This window comes from Rhinolophus sinicus, chromosome 16 (genome assembly GCF_057876585.1).
Source record: "Rhinolophus sinicus isolate RSI-liver-muscle chromosome 16, RSI-T2T, whole genome shotgun sequence".
NCBI classification, from domain to species: domain Eukaryota; kingdom Metazoa; phylum Chordata; class Mammalia; order Chiroptera; family Rhinolophidae; genus Rhinolophus; species Rhinolophus sinicus.
In genome coordinates, this window is record NC_142516.1 from 99,730,252 (window position 1) to 99,756,704 (window position 26,453).

The 26,453-nt window shown below is 38.1% G+C and overlaps 1 protein-coding gene across 3 annotated transcripts in view; it reads right to left on the reverse strand.

The window, feature by feature from the left end:
- The window catches only part of DCLK1 (doublecortin like kinase 1), a 321,063-nt gene that overhangs the window by 292,243 nt on the left and 2,367 nt on the right, over window positions 1-26,453 (reverse strand). For all 3 annotated transcript variants that reach the window (XM_019736467.3, XM_019736468.3, XM_019736471.3), the window contains exons 2-3: window positions 23,532-23,926; window positions 11,169-11,515 (exon numbers count right to left, since the gene is read on the reverse strand). In XM_019736467.3, coding sequence (XP_019592026.1) covers window positions 11,169-11,515; window positions 23,532-23,907 — 723 coding nt within the window. In that variant the 5' untranslated portion in view covers window positions 23,908-23,926. The remainder of the gene's footprint in view (window positions 1-11,168; window positions 11,516-23,531; window positions 23,927-26,453) is intronic.

Consider the following 26,453-nt stretch of genomic DNA (forward strand, 5'->3'; position numbering starts at 1 on the left):
TTGTAGAGTCTTGTAAGTAACTTTCCTGTCACTTTGACTGATGCACGAAAATGAATGGTGATTTTACAGATCTAATTGGTAGCACACCTCCCTGGGAAAGTATAGGCTAGTAAACTGAGGGCATTTAGTATTTTCAAGGCTTTTAAAATATACCACACGCTTTGAGCACAGGAACTAATTAAAATGTAAAGCCGTTTACTAGCACCTTAGTACCCAAAAGTAGGCTTTTAGTATTATTCAGATTCTGAATGTGCTAGAAGTCTATTAATTAAACTGTGAAGTAGAACACGCCTTTTAGTTGTTTAAAATAAAAGGTACTGTTGCGTAAGAGTATTTTGACAGTCACATTTCCAAATAATGCAAGGACATCCTCAAATAAGATGAACTGTATCAATCATCTCCTACTTATACGAACATACAAATATGAAATGCAAGTTTCTCTAACAGGGAGTCCAGGGAGTCCTGAAAGGACTTTGATTACTCTTCTGATTCCATTGTGAGGAATTCTTTCAAGTCTTCCAACTATCCAACATCTGGCACAGAGCCCATGTTCAATAGACGTCTACTGAACTAACAAAGCAACAAGAACATACACATTCTCAACCTTAAAGGCACTTAAAATAAAACATTAAAGTGTGACCATCTCAACAGAATCCATGTGAAACTCTTGATCTAATTTGTCCAAATCAAAGACAGCTCTGTGAATAGTCTGTGTTTCTATGACCGCTATCAACAATGCTATTCTGAGATCCTCTCTTTTCCTAGAAGGTTCATAACTGTTGCCAACTGCAACAGGAGTTTAATATATGGTCATATTTTTAAATACATGGTGGCTAAGTCTACCAATGTGACATGAAATGTAGATAAAGGAGAAAAGGAATTTTTGCTTTGGAAGAAAATGATGATGTTATTAAGAAGCAAAATGGCCAACATATCTGTACAATTCTTTTCATGGCACACCAATCCCAGAACAGACCTGAGAAATATGTAATTTTATTTTTCCTAGGGCCATTGCATCAACCAATAACAGAAATGAACCTTCTATTGCTTCTCCATATAGAGACCCCACTTATTTCTAAAGCTTATTACTTTTTCCCCTAATTTGGAGCTATAACCCTAGAGATAGAGTTGAGTTTCTCATTCTTAAAAGTCCCTGTTGATGGGGTCACTGGGCATTGCATGGCTATTTGCAAGGCCACATCTGCCTAAGTGTGGTGCAGTTACCACCAGCTACCAGCTGAATTAAGTAGATGACACCTCCTCAATCTCTTAGTCTCTCAGTCTACATTATATGAAAACCACCCCAATTGCGATTACTAGGTGATTACTTCACACCAGTTTACCCAATCCATCATTGTTCTCAACAGCTGAGTCTGTGATACATAGGACTCTTGGCCACTAAATCTCTAGGCATGCTGGCTGGGAATTATTTTCACAATTTACCCCTCCATTTCCTGCACATATTACAAGTTTCCCTGTGTTCTCTGGACATCCTCCATGTTCTGAATTTTCTCCTACATTGGGAATCTGCCTGACACAGTTGGAGATCTCAAATCAACTTACAGAAGAGTTTTAATGACTTCCAATCAACCCCATGGAAGCTATCCAGAAGAACCATGAGGGAAATATGAAATCTGTGCAGCCTATTGAGAGGAGCATACAAATAACTTCTAACAGCATGCATACGGACTTTGTGGCCACCATGTGCCTTAAATCTCTTCTTAGGATCAGTGTTTCCACAGTAATCATTCAGCCTTCCCTGATTCTCTTAATTTTCATTTATTCTCCATCCAGGAAGTCATCCATCCTCCACACCCAGGCAGCCCGTTGAGGCTAGACTGCTGTAGGCCACATTTTATACTAATGGACTGGCTGCTTTCCAGAACATTATTAATGGCAATCATATCTTGCCATCTGACATTAACATTGACATTGAGAGGATGCAAATGAAATGGCTCAATAAGCTAAAATTAGTGTTAATTCTATCCACCAAGTAGCAGTCAGGGTTGACCATCTTTAGGTCTTTGGTTCCATTCCTTTCCTGTCACTTTGACTGATGCAAGAAAATGAATGGTGATTTTATAGATCTGATTGGTATGAGAGTCTGCATTCCTACAATCTCTCTGGTGGCATTACTGCTGCCATCCTCAGAGCACTCTGGGCAGCGAGATTTTTAAGAACATGGGTGAAGCACGGACCTGAGCATACAACAGGACTTCTTACAACTTGTTTCTGTTGTATAACTAGTTACCAGTTCCCAAACTGTTACTCTGAAAACGCATCACATATAAAATATCTACTCTTTTATTTTTTTAAAGATAATGCTTACCTTGAGTTATATTTTCCCTAGAAGATTTTTTAAAAATAAAATATTGATTTTCTCTTACTACCTGCCAAGGTAAGTTTAGTTTATGGTCTTCCAAGTAGACAAAAAGAGAGACTAGAAAGATCTCTCGTAAGGGCACTCCTAACCCTATAATTCTGTGATTCTACTTATTGGAATCTGAGCCACAAATTAAAATCAAGAAATAACATTTAATAAATGAGGGTAGTCAAGAATATTGACGTCAATAAAGAATTGTCTTCTTTCTCCAGGATGTTTTGGTCTTACACAAGTGCACAAGTTGTTATAACAGAAAGCAGAAGTGATTAGGCCCAGAAAGAGAAAGACCTTGTGTTTTTCCCTCAGGGAGAGACTCCTAAAGGATCACGCTAATTAGGCGCCTATTGACATAAAAAGCCTAAGTTATCTGGTATTTATGGAACAATACTAGACTTATTTCATCAGACATGTTTTGAAATATGTCTTATTTTTTTTCGGAGAGGGTCCTAGACAGAGTGGATGAATTCTGAGATGCTTTTAACTTCGAATAACTAATTACATTGAACAACATCTCAAGAGTCGCTACTCCACATAATGTTTGCTTCTCAATCTGACTTTAGAACACTATTACTCTCAGTAAGTCAAAACACACAAGAGGAGCTTGCAGATGTGTTACTAGAAACAAAAGCACACTGGACAGCTTGCCTGCTGAGGATCTTATACTGGGCAATAAAAATAAGAGCTACAGAGGGGATGGCTTAATAATTTCAAGACATTTCCCACATGAACATATATAGTATTTTATGAAATTGCAAGCAAGAAACCAAATTGGATTAGCGTGGCGTCCAAATTTTTAAAGAAAAAAGCAAAGGAAATAAGCCAAAATATTCACAACCACCATCTTGTCAATGAGATTGTAAGTATTTTCTCATTTGCTTCAAAATTCTTTATAATGATCATATATTAATCTGACAATGGAAATGCCAATTAAAACATAAATCTCCCATCTGTCTTTTTCTTTCTATGGCATGCTGTTTACAACATAGCTCAGATTTAAAATTGGATTTTTTGTGTTTCATTTAATTTCTGAGACTGCCTCTTTAATTTAGTTTCAAGGATTTAAACTAATCAGAAAAATCTGCTGCAACATATTGTACTCTAGCACCACAAACACTCTGGACACTGTAGGTTTGTGTCTCAGCAATAATTAGGACAGATGCTATTCATGCAAATCTCTTATTGGCCCATCACCAATTTTTAAATCCATAAAACACATTGATTAGTTCTCTTTATTCACTGGATGGCCGAGGCAATGTCAGGAAGATTTAGAGTAATTCTCCTGACTCAGACAGGGAACATTTCTAACAGACCATCTATTGCTTCCCCATAGGATCAAAGTGCTTTCAATAGAAAAAATTGCTCTAAAACTGGATGCATTTTTAAAAAATTATCCTAGAGTCATTAATGAAGCAGGAGCCTGAGTTACAAAACAAGCACCGTGATGAGCCCTTTACAATCTGGTTCCACTGCACAGAGTACCACCAGGGGCACCAATCAGCTCCCAAATGGCCATGACCTGTAAGGACTTTGCAGAACACTGGAGTCACTGTGCTCATGCCACAGGTGTAGCCCATGGCAAAGTGGTCAACGGTCCAGTCATTTAGTCTTTCAATCATTTGTTGAATAATTTACCCCCACAGGCCCTAGACGACAACAGGTCACCTTCCCTGCCTCATCCTATGAATTCTGATGGGGGAGATAGGCATGCCGATAGTCAACAGGCCAGCATAATCGAGAACTGTGGGCCTACCTACAAAAGACAGTGAACGGAGCCCAGCAGAGGCAGCTGTCAGTTCTACATGAGGCATTCAGGAAATGTGTCATGGATGAGGCCATCCTCAAGCTGAATCTTGAGAAATGAGAAGGTTCTGGCTTTGCAGAGCTGTGGGGATGATTCCATGAGTTTGTCTCATGGATTGTTTCATTAAATTCTCATGACAACTTATAAAGCAGGTATTACTAGTATTCTCATTATACAGATGAGAAAACTGAGGTGTATCCAAGAATTAACTCTTCCCAATGAAAGAACAGATTCCACTGTGTTGAGGGTAGAGGACCGGCTTGAACTTAAGACTATTAGTCTTGACACTATGTGTTTGAAACCAGTCTATAAAAACGAATGTTTTCCCTCTATATTATGTTATGCATATATCTATACTTAAATTACAGCATACCTAAGCAAATATACTTATTACAAGTAAATTCAATATACAGGATTTTTAAACTTCAATGATCAGTTCAGTGGGGAGCTAATAATTTTCTAGGTCTGAACGAGAAACTTGATCCATCTAGATTTTCCAGATTGAAATCTGAATGCAGCCCCAGCTGACTTTAAAGTCAAGTTCTTTCCATCGCTCCAATATGTTCCCTCAGGGCAGAAGAGACACACAGGCCAAATCAGGGCTCTTAATCTTTGCAAGTCGCCACTAGGAGACAATCCCAAAGCCCACAGTCTTGTAAAACTGCTCCAAGTGCCCTCAGCGTACTAGAGGGAGGGCTTCTGAAATCATATCTTCAGTTCTATAGAGGGACCCTACAGAATTCATTTTACAGCAAATCAGAATTCAATGTACAGAAAACTGACTTTTGCTGAAATGAATCTGAGCCTAAAATATAACTCATTGAAAGCACAATTGAATGACAATTGCATTGTCAGAGGAGCTCGGACTGGAAGAAAAGGACTTAACTTCCCAATTTGGGGGAATTAACATCTACGTAAAAGACGTGTAGCTTATAAATTCTGATTATCAACCAAATGTAACTGAAAGTAGCACATTCTATTCTGGACACGTGACTTCCCTAAGTGAAGTATCGTAATATTCTTAAGATATTTTTTCTTTGAAAACAGCTAAGATTTTCCATCAATTCGGAGCTCTAGCAAATCATGAAGCTAGTTTAACATGTGCTCTGAGCTTCTGCAGGAAATTTTAATTTGACAATTTAAATGTAAGCTAAATTATTTGTATCAACTGTTTTTTTACAAATTGCAAACAAAATGAAAAGGTGTTACATTCAGTTTCACAACATAGATAATATTAAAAAATCATAATAGGGAAAAAAATCTGTGTCCCAAAAATGAAGGGTTTCAATATGCTTCAAGAAAAGAAGTTAGAGCTGTCACAGAAGTTTTCTTTAAAAAAAAAGAAAAGAAAAAAAGGCCACTGTTACCAACAGCTACAGAACTCCTTGTCCAGTCCAACCATATCCTATCACATCCTAAACGCCTTCCTTTTCATTTGGAAACCTCTGTTTTTCACATATTCTATTCTCATTCATTGCTATAGCCAAGGTCAGAGGTAGTAGTAATGCGTACCACTTCTTTAACTTGTAAGGGAAAGAAATATTCTAATCCCAAGGGTGAAACAAATTATTTTTACTTCAGATGAGGTATTAAAAACCAAAAGGAAATAACCAAAGACCATTTTGTGATACATGATTGATAGATTCCCATTGATCATCCCTACCACTCTCCGAATTCCAATAAACTCATATAGTACTAGTTACCTAAAATAAATGGCTGCAATTATTATTATTATTTATTTTATTTTTTTTAGGGCCCATCAGCTACAAGTCGTTGTCCTTCAATCTGGTTGTGGAGGGCGCAGCTCAACCCCAAATCCAGTCGCCGTTTTCAATCTTAGTTGCAGGGGGCGCAGCCCACCATCCCATGTGGGAATTGAACCAGCAACCTTGTTGTTGAGAGGACACGCTCTAACCAACTAAGCCATCCGGCCGCCCCCCATAGCTGCAATTATTATGACACATTTACAAGCACCTTTTGAACTTAATGTTTATAATAGGCAAGGGGATTCACTGAACAAAAAATACAAAGAAGACAGTAACTGATTAACTTATTAATAGCTACTGGGATTTTCTTTACCTAGCAGCTGCTATGGTCTGAATGCTTGGGTCCCCCCAAGATTCATATGTGAAACACAACCCCCAGAGTGACTGTATTAGAAGACAGGCTTTTGGGAGGTGGTTAGGTCATGTGGACCCCCCTCATGAACGGGATTACTGCCCTTATGAAAGAGAATCAAAAGCTCCCTAACAGGTCGTTCCATGAGAGGACACTGCAAAAAGGCGGCTTGCTATGAGCCAGGAAGTGGGTTCTCACCAGACCAAATCTGCTGGCATCTTGATATTGGACTTCCAGCCACCAGAACTGTGAGAAATAAATTTTGTGGTATATAAGCCACCCAGGGGTTGGTATTTTGTTATAGCAGCTCGAACCAACTCAGGCAGCAGCTCTGATGCCTGTTCTTACAGTTTTCCATCTAAATCAGTTTCTGGGTATCTTTACTCCGGCTGAGTGACTCCTAGTGTTTTTCATATTAGGAAGACAATAGACTGTGTGCTCACTCTAGCATGTTAGCAGTGGCGGGTTTTACAAAGTACATGACTTATTTATGTGAAATGCCTATAAGATAAAAATATAACAGCCTTGAGTGAGTTTTTCCTCTGCTGCCAAAGTACGCTGCTATTTTGTTGATGAGTAGATAAGAGGGGATGTGCACAGACCTTGAATGTTGATGCATAGATAAGATGGGAATGGGCATATATTTTCTACTTTAAGAGCAACCTAGTTTGTCAATATTACTATATGACTTTGATATTTGAAATATTACTATATTTAGTGGGGGAGGGGATGATTGGGAAGTGCCTTCTCTATGATCTTTACAGTATAAATCGCCTGCTTAGACATGTACTGTTCTAATACTTGCTGTGGTTTGTGATCTAGCAACGATTCAGGAACCACAGATTTAGAGGACTTAGTAGCTCAAAACAGCCAGATGTGCTGGTCCCCCAAAAGGACTCAGGAAATACGCAAGTGTATCCTTGCAGCAAATCTTGTAACTTTTGGGCTTATTTAAATCACTTGAAAAATAGTCACACTCCAGATGACCTCTGGGAGTAGCTGCTTGGCAGGCTGAGGGAATAATCCACAGAAAATTCCAACATTGGAGCCCGGACTGGGGCAAGAGGGACAGACTCTCACAGAGCTTCCCCTGGGCTATGGACAAAGGGGACATGATTGTAACCTTCAACTAGAAAATACCTTCTTTCCTTCTTTGGGAGCCCTTCATCAAGGCCCAGAAAAGCATCACTGAAATTAAGACACGGCAATTGTTTCTTTGACCTCTCAGCCCTGCCTGCAAATGTGCCTGATCACGTGGTGAGCAAAGGCCTCCCAATCACATGGTGTGAGAAGGGGTCAGCAAGGGGGTGACAACCTTCAATCAAAGCATCAGTGCCCTGAATCAAGAATGGAGTTGAAATAACTAGAAATGGTTTGCTCACAAACAGGCCACTCATGAGCCACAAGGGTCATCTGGGGAAACTGCAGCTTCCTGCAAAATGTCCCCTAAGTGGTACAGAATTTCCAGTATGTTGATTTCCTGATTCTCAGCCTAAAAACTCAAAAAGGTACATGCAATGAACTCTTACGTGAGGGCTTAAGGCAAATCTAAGAGGCCAATGGCAAGGAGGCTGAGTGGTGGCAGGAACAAGTAAGAACGGCATTTGGTCTCCACCCTCTAATGCCATCTCTGGGTAACATGTACCAGCAGGCACAGGCTCTCCTGGTTCCATTGCCAGGAAGCCCAGTGTCACCAGTTTCCATCCCATGGATACATCTGCAGGCCACATGAAGGCAATCAGAAAAGCCATTCCTGCTTGCACATCTTCCTGTCTACTCATTTACTCAAAGTACTCAAGCTATTGATTTTTTTTAATTAGTTTCAGGTGTACAAAAACAACATAATTATTAGACATTTACATACCTCACAAAGTGAGCACCCCAATAAGTCTGTTACCCATATGAAACCATACACAGTTATTACAATATTATTGACTATATTCCTTGTGCTGTACTTTATATCCCATGACTAAGCTATTGATTTTTAAAATAATTTTATTTCCTCAATGCAAAAAAAAAAATTTACCTTTAAAAACTTTATTGGGCATTGGATTTCCCCTATCTTCATGGACTTGATACAGGGCTCAATTACACTAATTTTTAAAAAGCAGGTGGGACAAGTGATCTTAAGAGTGATGTCCTTTTGACAGCATGTGGAGCCCAATGGTCAGGATAAGATGGTGGTGGCACCACATGCCACCCTACTATGGCAGAGTATCATGCCACAGGAAAGCTTGGAGGAAAGTGGTTTATTTTCAGAGGCTTATCAAGCCTTAGTCTCTGCAAGGCTGTCAAAAAATCCCACTCTAACAAACCACTCATGGGGACAGATTTCTCTTTTGAACAGAATTGACTCTAAAGACTCCTGGGATCCATGAGGAAGCATCTTTGTTCCTACTTGAAACCCAAGCAAAAACTCTTTATATTCTTTCTACTTTATCATCCAATTCCTCTGCAGCTTTTCACCTCCCTTGCTATGAGGACAACATGCCACAACGCAGAAAATGCCCCTATAGCAAACTGAACGCTCAACAACAACAACAACAACAAAACAGTTGAATACAACAGTCGGCAGAACAATTACAGGAGAAAAATACATAGCAGAAAACTTTCAGATGTTAATTATTTGGATAAATTAATTGAAAATTCTTCCTCAGTACACTTACATTTGATTGGTGCTTTAATATAATCTACTGTGGTACAGTGGTTACTCGCACAAGTTCTGGAGAGAGACTGGTTCAAATCCCAACTCTGCCATTTATACATGTTTGCTCCTAGACATGTCTTTTTTAATAAACAAATTCTGTGCCTTAGCGTCCTCATCTGTTAAATGGGAACAGCAATCAAGCTATTATGATGATTAAACATGCTAATACATATAAAGCACTTTGAATAATGCTCAATAAAGCTATGATCATTATTATTATAGTTCAGAATTGCTTTCACATGTATTATCATAGTGGATCCCAACAAGCACTTTATGAAACAGAGGTTATCATTTGACCAATGTTTTACTGATGAGTACAATGAGGCTCAGTTAAGTGATTTGCTAAAAACATAAATAATCTGTGGCTGAGTCAAGATTTGAATCCTGGTCTTCTGATATTAAACTTCAATTTTTTTTTCTGTTACATTGGATTATTCACATGTAAACCACAGCAAAAATAGCCATTAGAAAATACGGACACTAGATAAATTCCTAAAAAGAAGAAAACTATTGGGAACATCAGAGTACCTCTTCTAGGAATTTATTCTTAGAATAAACAAATGATCGGTTGATGGCAGAATTTACTAAAATAGTTAAAGCTGATTTTTAGATTCAGTGTGTAGCAATTTGGAACTCCCAAAATTCTGAAGTGAGGGGGGAGGAAAAAGGTTTATTGGTATGTATTCTTTTTTGTAAATTTTACGTTTTATGAAAACCGTTAAACTCCCATCTTGAGAAACTTAATACACAAAAATGCAAAACTACAAGATGGCTGAGTCACTCATTACAGAGGGAAGCCCTAAAGAGCTTAAATATTTAAATGTGAACCTTGTCATCTTATTGTTGCTGTAACTTAGAAGCCAGCAGTGGACTTTTTGATCACTGAGAAGTATATTGGTAAGCTTCAGGCTACACCCTCTTACATCTAGAAGATGGGGAGTTTTATCCTTCAGAATCCGTATCCACATGACACTTAGGGGAAGTTTTATGAAACAAACATTGGTTAATATAAATGAATAACTGGCAGATATTCCTTCTTTTCTAATGAATTTTATAATCTAGAGCATTTGAATGGATCTCTATGGCAGGAATTCTTTCACAACTAACACTCTTTCTACTATTTGCATCTATTTTTAATTCAGAGTTTGAATGAGTTAGCCTTCAATAACTTACATTTGTCTTCTGCTTAATAAGATCAACCTTTCAACTTATGAATCTAGTTTTGATTTTTAATATGTACTCTACATATAAATCATTCTAATTATCTCTCAAAACAATTTTTAAAAAGCATTTGGGCAGATGCATATTACAAACAATTTCAAGCAATGATAGTGCGCTAAAAATTATAATCTTAAAAAAGATACCGATAAACTCTCAGTGATCAGCAAATTGCACTGTACATATATCAGTGTTGTTTTATTCAGCTTCCCATCAGAGTTCTAGTGAACCTTTACAAAATTCCACACAAGACTTCCTTTAAATTCGTCTGAGCAACTCACATTAAAATGTCCATTAATCCAAGTCAACTGAAGAAACATTCCATAGCTGAAGAAACCCTTTGTTTTAATTTTGAAATTATGTTTTGAAAACAAGATATATAATATGCTAGAAATGTGTGTCTTAAAGCTATCCAGATGGAAACATTTTATTCTTTAGATATGTACTTAAAAATCTGTAAAATTTAAATAAAGCTCACAGTGAACATTACAGAGACAGTAAATTATAAGATATTATTTAGGCCAGAGAAAGGAATTTGATTTTTCTCTCCTAGTCAGAATTTACCTCTACATCTCAGTCATAGTCCAGGCTATAAGACATTACTACAGGACACAATTGAAGACAAATGGTTGAAAAGCACCATATGTTAAGCAATTAATAAATGAAGAAGTAGTTTTTCAATTATTAATTGCATAACATAATGGCATAATCATTTAAGCTTCAGAGATGGACATTTTTTCTTTATTCCTATGGTTAATCCTGTCTAACACTATCTTTGGATTGGTTTGAGGCCACCGGCTATGTATTTGTTGAGTAAATGACCCAACTCTTTCAATGTCAGCAAAATGTATGTTTCCGATCCCCACTACATGCCAAATAAATCCCCCACCTCCCTGGTTCTTGCCTGTAAAGTCAAGGTCATACCACAATACCTCTCTTACCTGTTTCCCATCCAGGGTGTACAGGCGTTTCACCACTCCCGAGTCCAGCTTGATGGCGTCGGTTATATCAGTGAGAACCTGCTCAAAGGAATGAGCGGTTTTCTTATTCAGCAGAATCCTGACAGCTTTCCGTGGCTTCACCCCACTTCTGATGATGGTAACCAGCTTGGGCCGAATGAAATCCTTATTCTCCCGCACCTCTGAAGGGCTCCCTTTGGCAGTAGCCAGTGATGACACTGCTCGGGACGCCGAGGTGGTCTTGACATTCACAGACCAGTTGGGGTTCACGTTCTTGGTGTACTCCAGTTTCTTGAAGGGCTCTATTGAGCCACACACATAACTCTCTCCTAAGAAAGAGAGAAATGTATTTAAATTTCCACTAAAGTAAACTCATTTTCTCTTTCCTAGTCTGTGATATTTTTTCTTTTCTATCTAGAGGCAAGAGCTGGTTGTGACTTTTTAAACAATGAAAGCATGACTAATAATTAAAAAGAAAGATTTCTGCTTCTAATTTGGCTCTGTCAGCAACAGATGGATTTCCTGGAGAAAGAAATCATAATTCCTCCCTTTCTTTATCTTTAGATGGATGATAGAAATATTGATAATCACTAGACTTCAGAAAGGTATAAAACTGAATTCAAAATAGAAAGTATGCTTTGGGATTTAGGAATATTTATATTTGAAGAAAACTTCAAAATCAGAAATACCTACATTTGCCACCTGAAATAATTTAAAAACTGGAAATGGGTCAGAAAATAGCTTCTTAAATGAGCCATGTAATTTATAAGTTTGATGGGAGTGTTTGCTAAACATTTTGTAAAGCCAAATAAAATTTCAAAAGCAAGCAACTACCCTTCCTCTTCTCCCATCTACACAGAGCCAAGCATTGCTTTCCACAAACACTAGGAAGCCAGTTCACACCTGTTAATAGATAAAAGGTTTTGAGAGTGGTCAGCTTACAAACTGTAGTTTCATAAACTGACTCTCAAACAAATATAATTATACAAAATGAATAAGAACTGAGGATGTAATGTAAAACATGGTGACTATATTTGATAACACTGTATAGTATAAAAGAGAGTTCTGAAAGAGTAGAATTTAAATGATCTCACACAAAAAATAAATATGAGGTGACTGATATGTTAATTATATGGGAGGGATCCTTTTACTATATATGCATATATCAAATCATCACGAGGTACACTTTAAATATCTTACAATTTTATTTGTCAATTATACCCACATAAAAAGAAAATAAAAAATAAATAAAATTGTTATGAAAAATGACTCCTTAATGGAGAACAGCTTAATGAGAATGTTCAAAGTATTAAGCAGATGTAAATCACACACAAAAAAGTAATACACTTAACAAGCGATGATAAATTATAAAATGACTGATCTTATATATACATATTCATAAAGTTAGTCTAAGCATTTTGAAATTTAAGATTTTATAATGGCCTTTTTCTGTATTAGTAAGTCTTTGTAACTGGGAATAGGTTAAAAAGACTAAAAAGCCTTCGTGATTGCAGGTAAAATGACCTGGGACTAATCCCTACACAGCCCATTACTTTTACCTAAACCCTTGTCCTTTTTTTAAATTAATAGTGCAAGCATCCAAGGCCACAGGATAAGTATTTACATAAAAATAACTGAACCAGGGTTTCGAAAATAGAGAAGCACAGTTACAAAGGTTATCAAACATTTACTTGGCAAATGTTTTTACATTATACTCTAATGTATATTTATATATACATCGCGCTTCACTAGAAGTTGTACAAATAGTACAAATTTACCAAACCCTCTTTCTTTTTACTTAGCAGATCATGACTGGTCCCAACTATGCTGTTCTTAAGATGCACATAGATATCAAAACCATGTACAAGGGGACTGCAAGAGCAGGGAGTGTTTCTGAAGGCTTTCTGGAAAGACAGTGTACATGTGATAGAGGGAAGACAGCTGAAGTCTGGGCTAAAGACCTGGCTTCTCCAAGCATGTGACTGTGGGAAAGTCCCCTAGTCTTCTCAGGAGTAGTTTATTCATCTGTCAAAAAAAGGCTACTTCAGGGGCCACTTTTATCTCACCAAGTTTCCGTGAAGATCAAATTAGATAGTAGAGGTCAAAGTGATCTCAAATGCAAAATTGCTGCACAAGTGAAAAATAATCTGAGGCTGTGGTAAGTCCAAAAGGAAAGGTTAAAAATGAAATTACTAGAAATAAGTAAGCAAGTCTTATAAGGAGTTCATTGTTTCTAGCTACACAGTTACCAGTAGACATACTTTGGATCCACCTCAATGTGAGGATGCCCTAAACATTCCCCAACAAGACACACAGCCCATACTTCAGCTGGCGAAACCAGTCTGCCACAGTTCTGGGCTAATCGGACATGTGCAATTGTCTAATTATTTGTTAAGTTTATCTACTAAAGTTTTAATTCAAACAAAAACATGGAGTGGTTTACACCTCGACAAAGATATATATATATTTTTAACTTTAGGAAAGAAAATAATTGAAAAGGGAAGAATTTTTAAGTACTCACACAACAATACAGAATGGATTTGTTAAAAGAGAAAAGAAACACTTTTTTTTAACATCTTAGATAAAATTTTCAAGAGATTTTTTTAAAAGCTTGACAACTCTGAGAAAGTAATGTTGGTTTGTTTCAAGTAACAACGAGAAGAAACTTGTATTTAATTAGTGCTGTCACTTTGTGGTCCTTTTCCTGGTTTAGCAGATTTAAAGACTGGCACGAAATCTTGGAGAAGGGTGTGAGACTTCAGTAATGCATGATACTATACACATACCGTACAACATACCGTACAACAATGTCATTTAACATCTACATTATTCAAGAACTCAGAAAAAGTCAAGATGGCTTTCCTTATGTCAATAAGCTTCTATTTAATTGTGCAAATATATTTACATTAAATCTATTTGACCCCATATTTTGGCCATTTTTATTTTAATCATAATTCTGAACGTCTCCTCACGACTAGACCCTGGACTCTGTTTTAATTCAGTTAAAGTTGATTGTATTTTATAATTTAAAAATAAATAGCTCTTTTAATGAGATAGTATCACTGATAACTGTAAATTACAAATCATAATTGTTCTGTATGGGAAGAATACATAATCTTGATTTGGTCAAATAGCTGTGGATATCCAGTGTTTAATTTCTTCCTGATTGGGGCTGAGAGTTAAGAGATATGTTATATTCTTGAACAGAAAATCAATAGATGGCATTCAAGTCCTAACATGAGGTATGTGTGTGAAGGGCCATCAAAAAATAACAAAACAAAGTAAAACTTGCAATTATTTATAAAAACTTATAACTGATAATTATTACAACATACTTCTTTTCATGTACACTAAGCCATCCCAAAGTTTTATGGTGTAATTTATACTGCAACAACAAAATAAAAGTTAATTTATCTAAACCAAGGTATATTTGAGCAAAATAGCCTGTGACTTTGTGACTTACAATAAAAAATGTACGGTTGGTCTTCATAACATTTCTGGCATAGAGTACCTAAAACCCTTACCACTTTGGAACTTTCTAAATAGTAAGAACAATAAAGCTGTCTTGATATTCATAACAAACCCCTCTAAACCACACCTGTTATGTTAACAAGGTGCTTTTAGAAAGTACCTAAGGATGGCAGCTGGATGCCAGGGGAACAAACCATGTGATTCGAGGAATTGAACTTTCAGTCCCACCCCACTGACCTATGGAGGGGAGAAGGGCTTGAGGTTGAAACAGTCTCCAATGACCAATGGTTTAATCACTCATGCGTATGTAATGAAGCCTCCATAAAACGCCAAAAGAACAAACAGGGTTAGGAAAGCTTCCAGCTGGTGAACACCTGGAGATTTGTGGCAAGTGTCGTGCTCAGAGAGAGCATGGATGCTTTGGGTCCTTTTCCCATACCTTGCTCTATGAGTCTCTTCCTTGTGACTGCTCCTGAGTTATATACTTTTATAATAAACTGGTAATCCAGTAAGTGAAATATTCCTCTGAGTTCTGTGAGCTGCTCTAGCAAATTAATAGAACCAAAGGAAGGAGTCATGAGAACCTCCTATCTATTAGCCAATCCATCAGAAGGACAGATGACAATCTAGACTAGCAATTGGCATCTGATGTAGAATGGGTGACAGTCTTGCAGAACTGAACCCCTTAGCCTGTGGTAGCTGAGGCTATGTCCAGGAAGAAAATACCAGAATTGAGTTGAATTGTAGGACATCCAGCTGGTGTCACAGAGAATTACTTGAATGTGTGGGGGGAAAAAAACCCACAAACATTGAAATTTTATAGCCCAAAATTTTCTTTGAAAGTTTTGAATTGTTTACTATAAAGTTAAACAAGGACAGAAAATGGTAAAGTTCATAGATGATTTAAAGGAAATGGTATGAAAATCTATTTAGAAGTGGAGCTGGAAATTACTAAACATAATGATTTGCTGGTTAGTGATCACACGGTCAGTTTTGTTCCAGTTTATTCCAGCCAAAAATCTTTGTCTTAAGACCGATCCTCACCTTAAAATTTAATACTCTGGGTGTCCAAGACATCCCAATACAAATCAAGAACTGCAGAAGCAGCAGCTGTCTAAATTGCTGTGGCATTTACAAAAGCAAGAAAACGAACATTGGCTTTTAAGCAAAGACAGAGATAAAGAAAATGACAGTTAATAACAACAACAACAAAAGATAAGGAAATAAAGTATGAAATTATGCTTGGATCCAACCAGTATCTCCTAAAAAATCAGAATATAGTAGCTTCTTCCCTGATTTGGGTATTTTGGGGACTTTGGAGAATAATTTATATGTAAGCATATTAAATAATTTTTAACATAATAAAGAATCCGTGTTTTGTTTTTGAAAAAACAAAACAAAACACATACATTTTTAAATTATTATATTTGCTGTTATTTTTCAAAGTATGAAAATAAACTTTCCTAACAAAGTTTGTTCTTAAAAAATCTGCAAAGGTAATTGTACTTTGTCATAGACTCCCACTATGAAATTAAAGGATTTCTACTTAAAAGAAATTCTCTAAGTCACTATCAAAAACTTCCAGTAAGATGGCATCAGCTCCCTGGTTGGCCAGGCCTGTGGTGAGTCAGTCAGGAAGATGTTACTCCACAAGATGCCATATTAGAAGAGTCTGGACGTTTGCCCTGTTTCCCCTTATTGCTGGACGGTTTGCATTGGCTAAGAGTTGTGACTTGTAAATTCCAGCTGTGATATCACTTGACCTCAGTTTGAAAATAACTTAATCTCCAGTCTTTGCATTACTAAAGCCTATTACTACCTCCTCTAGGATTCCTTTAAGTTCCAAATGTGGCATATTCAAAAGTTTCTTAAGGTGGATTACCCATAGTATATTTCATTTTTCCAGAGTATAAGCATTCTCACTGAAAACTCTCACAATTCAGATTTACTATTGTGAGTTATAGTAAAAGCTGGGAAAGTTCAAATATATATCGAACCCTCTGAAATTGAACTGGGTTAAATTACATGAAGACATTATTTACAGAATAAAATATCATAAAGTGCCTTCTGGATATTATATTTTATGAGACTATCTCAGATATACACAGCAACATTTCATAATCTCCTGGAAGGCACTGGTTTATAAAGACAATTTTGATAGTGCTATTAAAGGCAAGAAGAAAGATTCCCAAAGGCACTTATGAATCATTCTTCCATGGAAGTTTCATAATATAATAGTACATAAAAATAAGCTTACAGAAAATAAAATTTGAATCTGTATGTCAGGCCTGTGGAAAATGTCAACTTCTCAAATTCAAAGCAACAGAAAAATAATACAAAGCAAAAAATGGGGAGATCCAATTTTTTTAAAATTCAAAACTGATATAATTGAAAAGTAAAGAAACTAAAATAAAAAAGGGAAAACAGAATGTGGATCTGTAATACAACAATAGGTTAATATAATGTGCAAACATATTATAATTTACTAAAATGTAAGATACTGAAACATATGACAAAGGATAAAAACACAATAAAATAAAAATATAAAACACTACAGATATTATAAATTGACAACAGCCCTTTAGGAAAGAGACATTATAAATTGATAACAACCCTTTTGGAAAGCAATGTGGCAAACTCTACTGGAAGCCATGAAAATATTTATTTTCACAGCTAAAAATTTCTCCAAATAGCAGAACAACAGATAACAAAATTACAACAAGCATATACAGCATTGGCCATGAAATGCAAACATTTAAAACAACCTCCTAAAGATTTCCAGTCAAGAAAGCAGAGTAGGTAAATATGTGCTTACATCCTGTCATGACCACATCAAAATTACAACTAAACTACAGAACAACCATCACTGAGAATCACTTGAAGTCTAGTTGAACAGAAGTCCTATAACTAAGGACATATAGAAAAAGTTTCCTCAAAACTGGCAAGAGGAGCAGAGACACAGAACAGGCTAGTCCCCATACCTACGTGTGCTAGTTAAAAACCGGGAGAGGTATCTCGGCTGCAGAGGTCCCCCCTAAGGAGCAAAAGGTCCCAGCACCACACCAGGCTCCCCAGCCCAGTGTTCCAGTGCTGGGAAGAGAAGTCCCCACAACTTCTGGCTGTGGAAAACAGAGACAATTGTGGCTGAGTGAGAGGAGAATGGCTGGAATCCCAGGTGTTCCTCGTAAAGGCCCCGTGCACAGACTAACTTGCTAACTGACTGACTCACTCTGAGCTGGGGCAATAGCTTAAAAGCAGCACTAGAGACATATGGAGAGGAAGTGAATTGTCTAGCTGCAGGGTGAGGGCAGGAGAGGCAGCTTTATACCAGACAGAAGTGTCTTTGTTGAGCCTTCACCCCTTCCAGCAAGGAGATGCAGGTGGCCACCATCTCTTAGTCTCAATCAACTTGGTGAACACCATGCACCTTTGCCCTGTTGATTTCCTGAGAACCCACCCCAGCCAAACTGCTTCCAGTGGCTTTTCCATACAAATGACCTGTCTTAGCTCATGCTGTGGATTTTCCTAAAATCTCTCAAAGGTTCACAAACCCCAAACAAGCAGCATCTGTCTTTGGCATGCCCCATACCTTTTGCTGAGCAGCCCCAAGCCTGGCACTACCTTCAGCTGTTTTCAGTTTGCAGCTTAGCCTCTCCCAGGCACCTCCAAGCCCAGTTGAGGTAGAAGACATCTGTGGATCATTGTGGCTCATACCAGGTGGCCACAGGTAGGGCAGAGGCAGAGGCTGAACTTGACCTGCGGTAGGGCCCTGCCAAAGAGGTCCTGAGGCCTGCACATCCAGTGGACAGCTTCAAACCAAACTGGAGCATCTCCTGGCTGACTGAGAATGACACACCCAAAGGGCAGACTGGGCAGGCAACAGAGACCTGCTAAAGTGAATCCTACTCCCTAGGGTCAGCCCCTGCACTACAGCTCTTACATTGTAATCATGGCCAGTCCTCACAAACAATCAGCTGGAGGATCAATCTCTCCCATCAATGTGCAAACAGTAATCAAGGCTCACTACAACAGGAGGGCACACACAACCTACACGAGGGACACATGTGGAGCACATGGATTGGGTGATCCGTGAAAGGACACAACTGGGCCCCAAAGGACACCTACTATATAAGGCTACTCTACTAAGATTAGGAGACATAGAAGCTCTGCCTAATACATAGAAATAAACACAGGGAGGCAGCCAAAATAGGGAGACATAGAAACATGTTCCAAATGAAAGAACAGAACAAAGCTCCAGAAAAAGAACTAAACAAAATAGAGACAAGCAATCTACCAGACATACTGGTATAAAACACTGGTTATAAGGGTGTTCAATGATCTCAGTGAGAACTTTAACAAAGAAATAAGAAACATAAAAATGGAAATAGAAAGCATAAAAAAGAACCATTCAAATATGAAGAATACAATAACTGGAATAAAGAATACATTAGAGGGAATCAACAGTAGATTAGGTGAAGCAGAGGTTCGACTCACCAATTTGGAAAATAAGATAGCAGAAAACACTCAATCAAAACAGCAAAAAGGAAAAAGAATCCAAAATAATAAGGATAATTTAAGGGGTCTCTGGGACAACATCAAATATACCAACATTTGCATCATAGAAGGAGAAGAGCGAGAGCAAGGAATTGAAAACCTATTGGAAGAAATAATGATGGAAAACTTCCCTGATCTAGTGAAGGAAACAGACACACAAGCCCAGGAATCATGCAGAGTCCCAAACAAGATAAACCCAAAGAGGCCCACAGCAAAACACATCATAATTAAAATGCCAAAGCTTAAAGACAAAGAGAGAATCTTAAAAGCAACAAGAGAAAAGCAGTTACTTACAGGGGAGCTCTCATAAGACTCTCAGCTGATTTCTCAACAGAAACTTTGCAGGCCAAAAGGGATTGGCACAAAATATTTAAAGTGATGAAAAGCACAGACCTACAATCAAGATTACCCTGTTCAGCAAAGCTATCATTTAGAATTGAAGTACGGATAAAGAGCTTCCCAGACAAGAAAGGTAAAGGAGTTCATCACCACCACACCAGTATTACAAGAAATGCTAAAGGGACTTCTTTAAGAAGAAGAAAAATAATAAGATAAAAAATATGAATAATAAACTGCCAATAACTACACACTATCAATAATGTAAATGTATTAAATGCTCCAATCAAAAGACATGGGGTGGCTCAATGGATTAGGAAACAAGACTCTTACATATGCTGCCTGCAAGACACACTTCAGATCAAGAGACACACTTCAGATCGAAAGACACAGACAGACTGAAAGTAAAGGGATAGAAAAAAAGATATTTCATGCAAGTGGAAATGAAAAACAGCTGAGGTCACAATACTTATATCATACAAAATAGACTTTAAAACAAAGGCTATAACAAGAGAACAAGAAAGACCCAGCAATTCCACTTCTTCGTATTTTTCTGAAGAAACCCAAAATACTAATTCAAAAAGAAATATGCACCCCTATGTTCACTGCAGCATTATTTACAATAGCCAAGATATGAAAGCAACATAAGTATCCAGCAATAGACCAATGGATAAAGAAGAGGTGGTACACACATACAAGTAGTTATAATTATGTATGGTGTCAGATGGGTACTAGACTTACTGGGTGATCACTTCTTAAGTTATGTAAATGTCTAACCACTATGTTGTACACCTGAATCTAATATAATATTATATGTCAACTAAAATAAAAAACTAAAATAATTCTTTAAAAAATCATATTCAGTCCATTTTGAAGCAGTTCAGAATATTGTCCTTGGTTTACTCTTAAGAGTGTGTGTGTGTGTGTGTGTGTGTGTGTACATACATACATGTATAGATAGACACACATACATGCCTACCACACTCACTCATACATGTACACTTCAGCCTTATCGCCAGCTCTCTCAACACAGTTAAACCAAATTTACACATAATAATCTATGTGTAATAATAATAAAACAGTGCAAGTGACAATGAGACCATTTTAAATAAACTCTCATACATCATTGTAATTCAAAATTTTTAGTCTGAGATAAGGGAGAAAGAACAAACTTAAAATAAATAATTGCAAATCAAATATGCTTGTTACTGAAACCGTTAAATAGATTTAATTTAAAACTCAAACGTCATCATATTGGAAGGGTAAATGAGAAGCTAATAACATGTACTGAAGTTTATACAAAATTAGTATGTAAAGTGAGAGATACAAACCTAATGCATATGGTTTGCATTTTAACCGACTAAGCAAAAATATAATTGACAAAGAGGGAAATCTAAATGAATTTCCAGCTATTACAAAACTAAGTGTGGCTGCATGCTAATTATGAGTGTTTTATTTAAATGAGAAAAAAATCTGCTTAAACTGAAATTTTTTTTGAAAATGCAGCTAATCTGTGAACTTACACACTGTACTTAAGTACCCATTCATTCAATTAGAAAAAAAGTATATTTTTGCAAAAGGTAATTTTTTTAACATCAGAATAGTCAATCTGCAATTACTTCATATTGATTGGGGAGAAAAGTATTTGGACACAAATGAAAATATTAAAGTGTTTCTGGCAGCAGTTTCTGTCATTCCTGGAATTGAGTCATGGTTAAAAACATTTGTTTTCAAGAAGCTAATACAATAAAATTTAATTTAAAGCCCCTAAGTATACCCCACTCATTATCCCATTACTGGCAGTTATGCACTCAAGCGCTGACACGAGCCTTTCTGGGTTCAAACCCTAACTCTACCACTTCTTGTGTGACTTTGAACACATCACTTAACCATACTGTGCCTCACTTTTCTCATCTTAGTATTAGGGCGATAACAGCACCTACCTCCTACGATCACTGTGAGAATTAAATATGTTCATATATGCAAGACCACGCTCAATAATGGTGAGCTATCATTATTATCCTCTGTCTCTCAGAGCAGGCATTCTTTTGTGTTAAAAAAAACTGACAAAGAAGATTGTGGGAAGTATGCCAGGACTTTGCTGGTCCCTGAATGTAAAGTACTGTCATTTTCCACCTCTCACATCCTCTCCTTGATGGATGGGAATCATGGGAATAAGTCTGGCTGCTTTTCAGTAAAGATCATGCTGGGGTGGGAAACTGATTGAAGTACCCCTCCCCCCATAGATGCTGCACATGTGACTCTAGAACAGAGTGAGGGGTCAGCTCTGGCTCTCTTAGCATGTGCTTTGGAGACAGTGGCATACATTCCCTACAATTCCATCAGCCCTCAAAGGGATGGTCTGCTGACTGGTCATGCACTTGACTTTGCATTTGATCTTTATCCAGATCCCTTGGAATATCCCACCAAATGTTTTCTTTATCCTTGCATTTTTCAAGGTCATGCAAAGGACAGGGCACAAAAATCAAAGGTGATGCAGAAAGATTTCAAGTTCATTCTTCCCCTTTAATTTACTGGAAGTTCCAGCATCTGAATAGAAGGAAAAAGGCCAAGTTTACAGGCATCTTGGCAGGATGACAAGTCATCAAAAAGAGATGTGAATTCCCACAAAATAAACACACCAAAGCCAGGCTCCTCTGCACCCTCACAAGTCCAGTCATACTGTGACTGCAGTGGCATGCCTGCCAAGGGAGAAAGGGAAAGAAACTGGGAGAAAGACAGAAGCCCTCAGTCTTGTATCACATACAAACTCTGGCTCCAAAAGAGGACAAGAGTGCTTTCCAGTGTGCGGTCAGGGCAGAGTAGCCCAAAACTCCACAGGAGGCTGAAAGAAATGCTTCCTGCTCCCTGCACAAGACAGGGAAGTCATTACACGCATGGGATTCCTTCAGGAGCCAATAAGACAACAGGGCCTGAGCAAACATATCTGGATTAAAGATGAACTCAGGGTGAAACCAAGTACTTCCAACCTCCAGACTTCCTTTCTCACATTCCTTTGTGCTATGTATTCCTTCACCAGGACCTTGAGACCTCAGTCTTAGAACAACCTACTCTCCAAAGAGGATCAGCCATTTTGTTTACACCTTAGCATGAATTTAATCCCAGTCTTTTCTCTGCAAGTCATTTTCCTTCGCTTATGATTTCTAAGGTGATTAAAGGCTTTATGCCCTCTTCCAATGGGGTTAGTACTGAGGTGAGTGTAGCTCAAAGTAGGGGATAAGGGCACAGGACACCAGACCTCATCCATGGACCCAAAAGTCCTATTTCCACATGAAATGTTTAAAGCAGATAATTACTATTAACCTAAACTGGACTGAAAAAAATAGACTGAACAGATTAATCCCTTTATATCCTCAAGTACCATAGAAAGGTAACAATCCTTTAAAATTAAAAGGAAGCATCATATAGGAAAGAATTATCAGAAAGCCTAATTTGTGGTTCAGCCTCACCATTAAGTACCATGTAACCATAGACACGTCACTTGAATTTTCTGGGCCTCAGTCTCCTCTGATAAAATTAATGGGTTTGATATCTATCTAAGTTTCCTTTCGACTCTAAAATTTCATGATCCATTCATTATTTTCAGTTCAAGTACTTTCAGATATCACAATAGCAAAAGTTCAGTTTGTATTTAGAAATGAACATGAACTATGTGATTAAAGATATCAAAATGGGTTTTTAAAACTAATATAGCATGGGTGCGAGAAAAAACTAGAGCATGTTGTAGAATGAAGACACTTTTCCCCCTCAGCCCATTATTAGGAGCTAGCTGACCTAATACCATTAGCTTTTTTTTTTACACTATAGTACATCAACATGAACTCTCAGACGTGTGAAACAGTAAGGATCAGAGCCATACAGCAGAATGCTGCCTCTTAGAGGTGGCATGGAAGATGGTTAGAACCATGTGGAAATGTGAGACTGTCCTCCAGGGCCACTGGGGAGTTATCTCATAGCGCTCACCTTCCACCAGTTGGTCCAGGCTGGAAATCTTCTTGAGCCCATCAATGCTGTAGATTGTTCTCACTCCCTGGGGCAAATTCACGTTATCCGACAGAGTTCGGGTCAAATCAGCCAGCAGGGCCTCAAAAGACCGGAACCGGTCTGGGGAGATGGCATACACAATCCCTTTGAAGTATCGATCTCCATTTCGATAGAAACGAACTTTCTTGGCCTTCTTCTCGGAGCTAAGGGTCTGCAGCGTGCGGGTTCGGTAAAAGCTGCAGTGGGCGCTGTGCGTGGGGCTGGGCAGCCCATTCACCCGCGACCCTCTGCTGTATCTCTGCGCCTTATCCCGCTCATCAAAATGCTCCAGCTCCATGTCTCTGCCGAAGGACATGATGGAGTTCAAGTTGAACCTATGAGGCACAGCAACAAAGACAGACACATACTGATGTTATTTTAAGATCATGATTTGAAAGGCTCAGCTTGAGAGCAGCTGGTGGAAATATTGCTATAATTAATGATATATTTAATATGAGTTATCAAGTTGGGACAGAAAGAAGGCAACAAAGAAATAGAAGAGAACAGCTCCGTGGAAACAATGTATTAATCAACCCCAGTTTTATTAGAAACAGCTCCTATGTACTGACCACCTAACCTACAACGTATCAGGCTTTGAACGGCTATCATTTTCAATAGTCATAACAAACCTTTCAAAGTATTATCTCTGTGTAATGCTGAACAAACCAAGACACAAAAATCCCTCCTAAGTTTCTCCAAGTAATACAGTTGAGAAATGCTGGAACCAAGAACCCCGACACAGGTTTGCCTGACCCCAAAGCTCAAGGCTGCCTGCAGAGCTGCCTGCCAATCCTGGTGGCAGGCAGGAAACAAGCTTCCACACCACCACTCCGCTAAAGATAAGCAGTGGTGGTGGGCCAGGAAATAAAAAAGGGTGGGTAGTGTTTCAGTCAGATTGTCAACATTTTACTGTTCCACGCGTCCAGATGGAAAGGAAATGGAATCAATCTGTAAGTTCTCCCAACTGAAGTAAGATTTTCCAACATATTCAATAGAAATTATTTTAAAAAGCAAATTCACCATAACTTATTTATTAGGTTGGTGCAAAAGTAATTGCGGTTTTTGCAATTATTTTTAATCTTTTTAAACCGCAATTACTTTTGTCCCAGTTTAATACATTTAATGCTTCAGATAAACTGGAGTATAAAAGAAGAAAAAGGAGGAGAGGGAGAAGAACAAAAAGCACGATAACAAGAAGGGACAAAAGTTACTTCTTCTTTGAGGGGCTTTATGTCTTGTGGTTCAGGAAATCGAGGCTTAAAGATTTTGATCCAGACTTGACCTGGACCTAGCTGTACAACCCTGAAAAATCTACTTGTTAAACAGCTTTAAGCCTTGATTTTCCTCAGTCACACATGGGAATGATAGTCGTATCTACCTCAGAGGTAACAATAACTATCAAGTAAGTTCATATACATGAAACAGGACAGTGTCTAGCATGTAAGAAGTATTAATTTGTTTTATTAATAAAATCTGCTTTTTTGTTCCTGCTTCTCTCACAGAGAGAACTAGTGGGAACAGAATCTCCACCTTCTGGTAAGGGAGGCTGCTGGTGAGTCCTCCTGATTTCCACTTACGACCTTCTGAAAGAGATGCCCGCACCCCCAGGGTCCCCATTTTACTCTCTGTGGAGTCTTGTTATCAGAAAGCTGCCCCTGGGATTAATTCATCCTTGCTAACGGGTTAGTTGATAAAGCTTGTGGTGTTGTCCCTTGCAGGTGGATCCTTGTTTTAACAGGTCGATCTAGAAAGTGGAAAAGCTCAGCATTCAAAGGAAAGAAGTGCTAATGACAAAATTGCAGGTATGTTGAAATAAAATATGAGTATAAAGGATATGGAGAATTTGTGGCAAGGACCTACACGTGCCCCCTAAATCCCACCATGTAGATGACGTCCCTTTTCCAAAGATCAGTCTAAACTAAGCAAAAGCACTGCCAAGGCTCCCTGATCTTTCTGTGACCCTCAAGTAAAGGACATCTGATCCATTCAGAGTGGCTAACAATTCATGCTCAAAAGCACTGCTAGACTGTGTCCTCCTGAAATGAATGAAGAGGGGAAAAGCTAATATTTATTGAATGCCTACGATGTGCCTGACACTAATATGCAGCAATCAACGGTTGTGCAATATGCTAAAAATTCTCTTCTAAACCTCATGACAGTCCAGTGAGGTAGGCAACATTATTGTGACTGAAGGTGACTGTGGGATACATCCAGGGTCCCAAAGTCATAATTGAGGGAATTGGAGTTTGAGTCCAGATTTACTCTGACTCCGAAGCTGTCCCTCCCTCCTTGCTGCTCCACATGCTGTCTCCTAGAGGCCTAGAACCCCTGACACTGGACCCCGATTGCATGTAAAGTAGGGATTTCTTAAGCCCTCACTCCTAACTAGGTCTGTGACCTTGGGCAGGCTGCTGAGCTACTGAAGACCTCATCTGCAGACAGAGGAGGCAGTCGTCACCAGGCCTCTACTGTCCTAACCTGTTTGTGATGCTACTGCTGACCCCACTTGGGGCAGGGGGAGGGGAGGCAGCGGAATGTGATTAAAATCTGGAGTGATTATTAGTTCAGTGTCTTGTTTTTTTTTCCTCCAAATACGAAATCTACCTCATGCCTCTTAATAACTCTTAAGTCTAAATTTGCATTTTCCAGGAAAAGTTACAGCATATATAGGTAGGTATGAACTGGTTTCATTGATTTTGAAGTTCGATAACTTCAAAACAATTATCAGTTGATATCCCATCCTTCAGGCAGCTATTAATTGAGTTGAACAGAACCAATATTTTGTCCACGATAGTATAACTGCTCCTACTTTTTAAAATGTGTTTGTTTTTAAAAGGAGCTCTTTTGTCTTCCAAAAGTGAG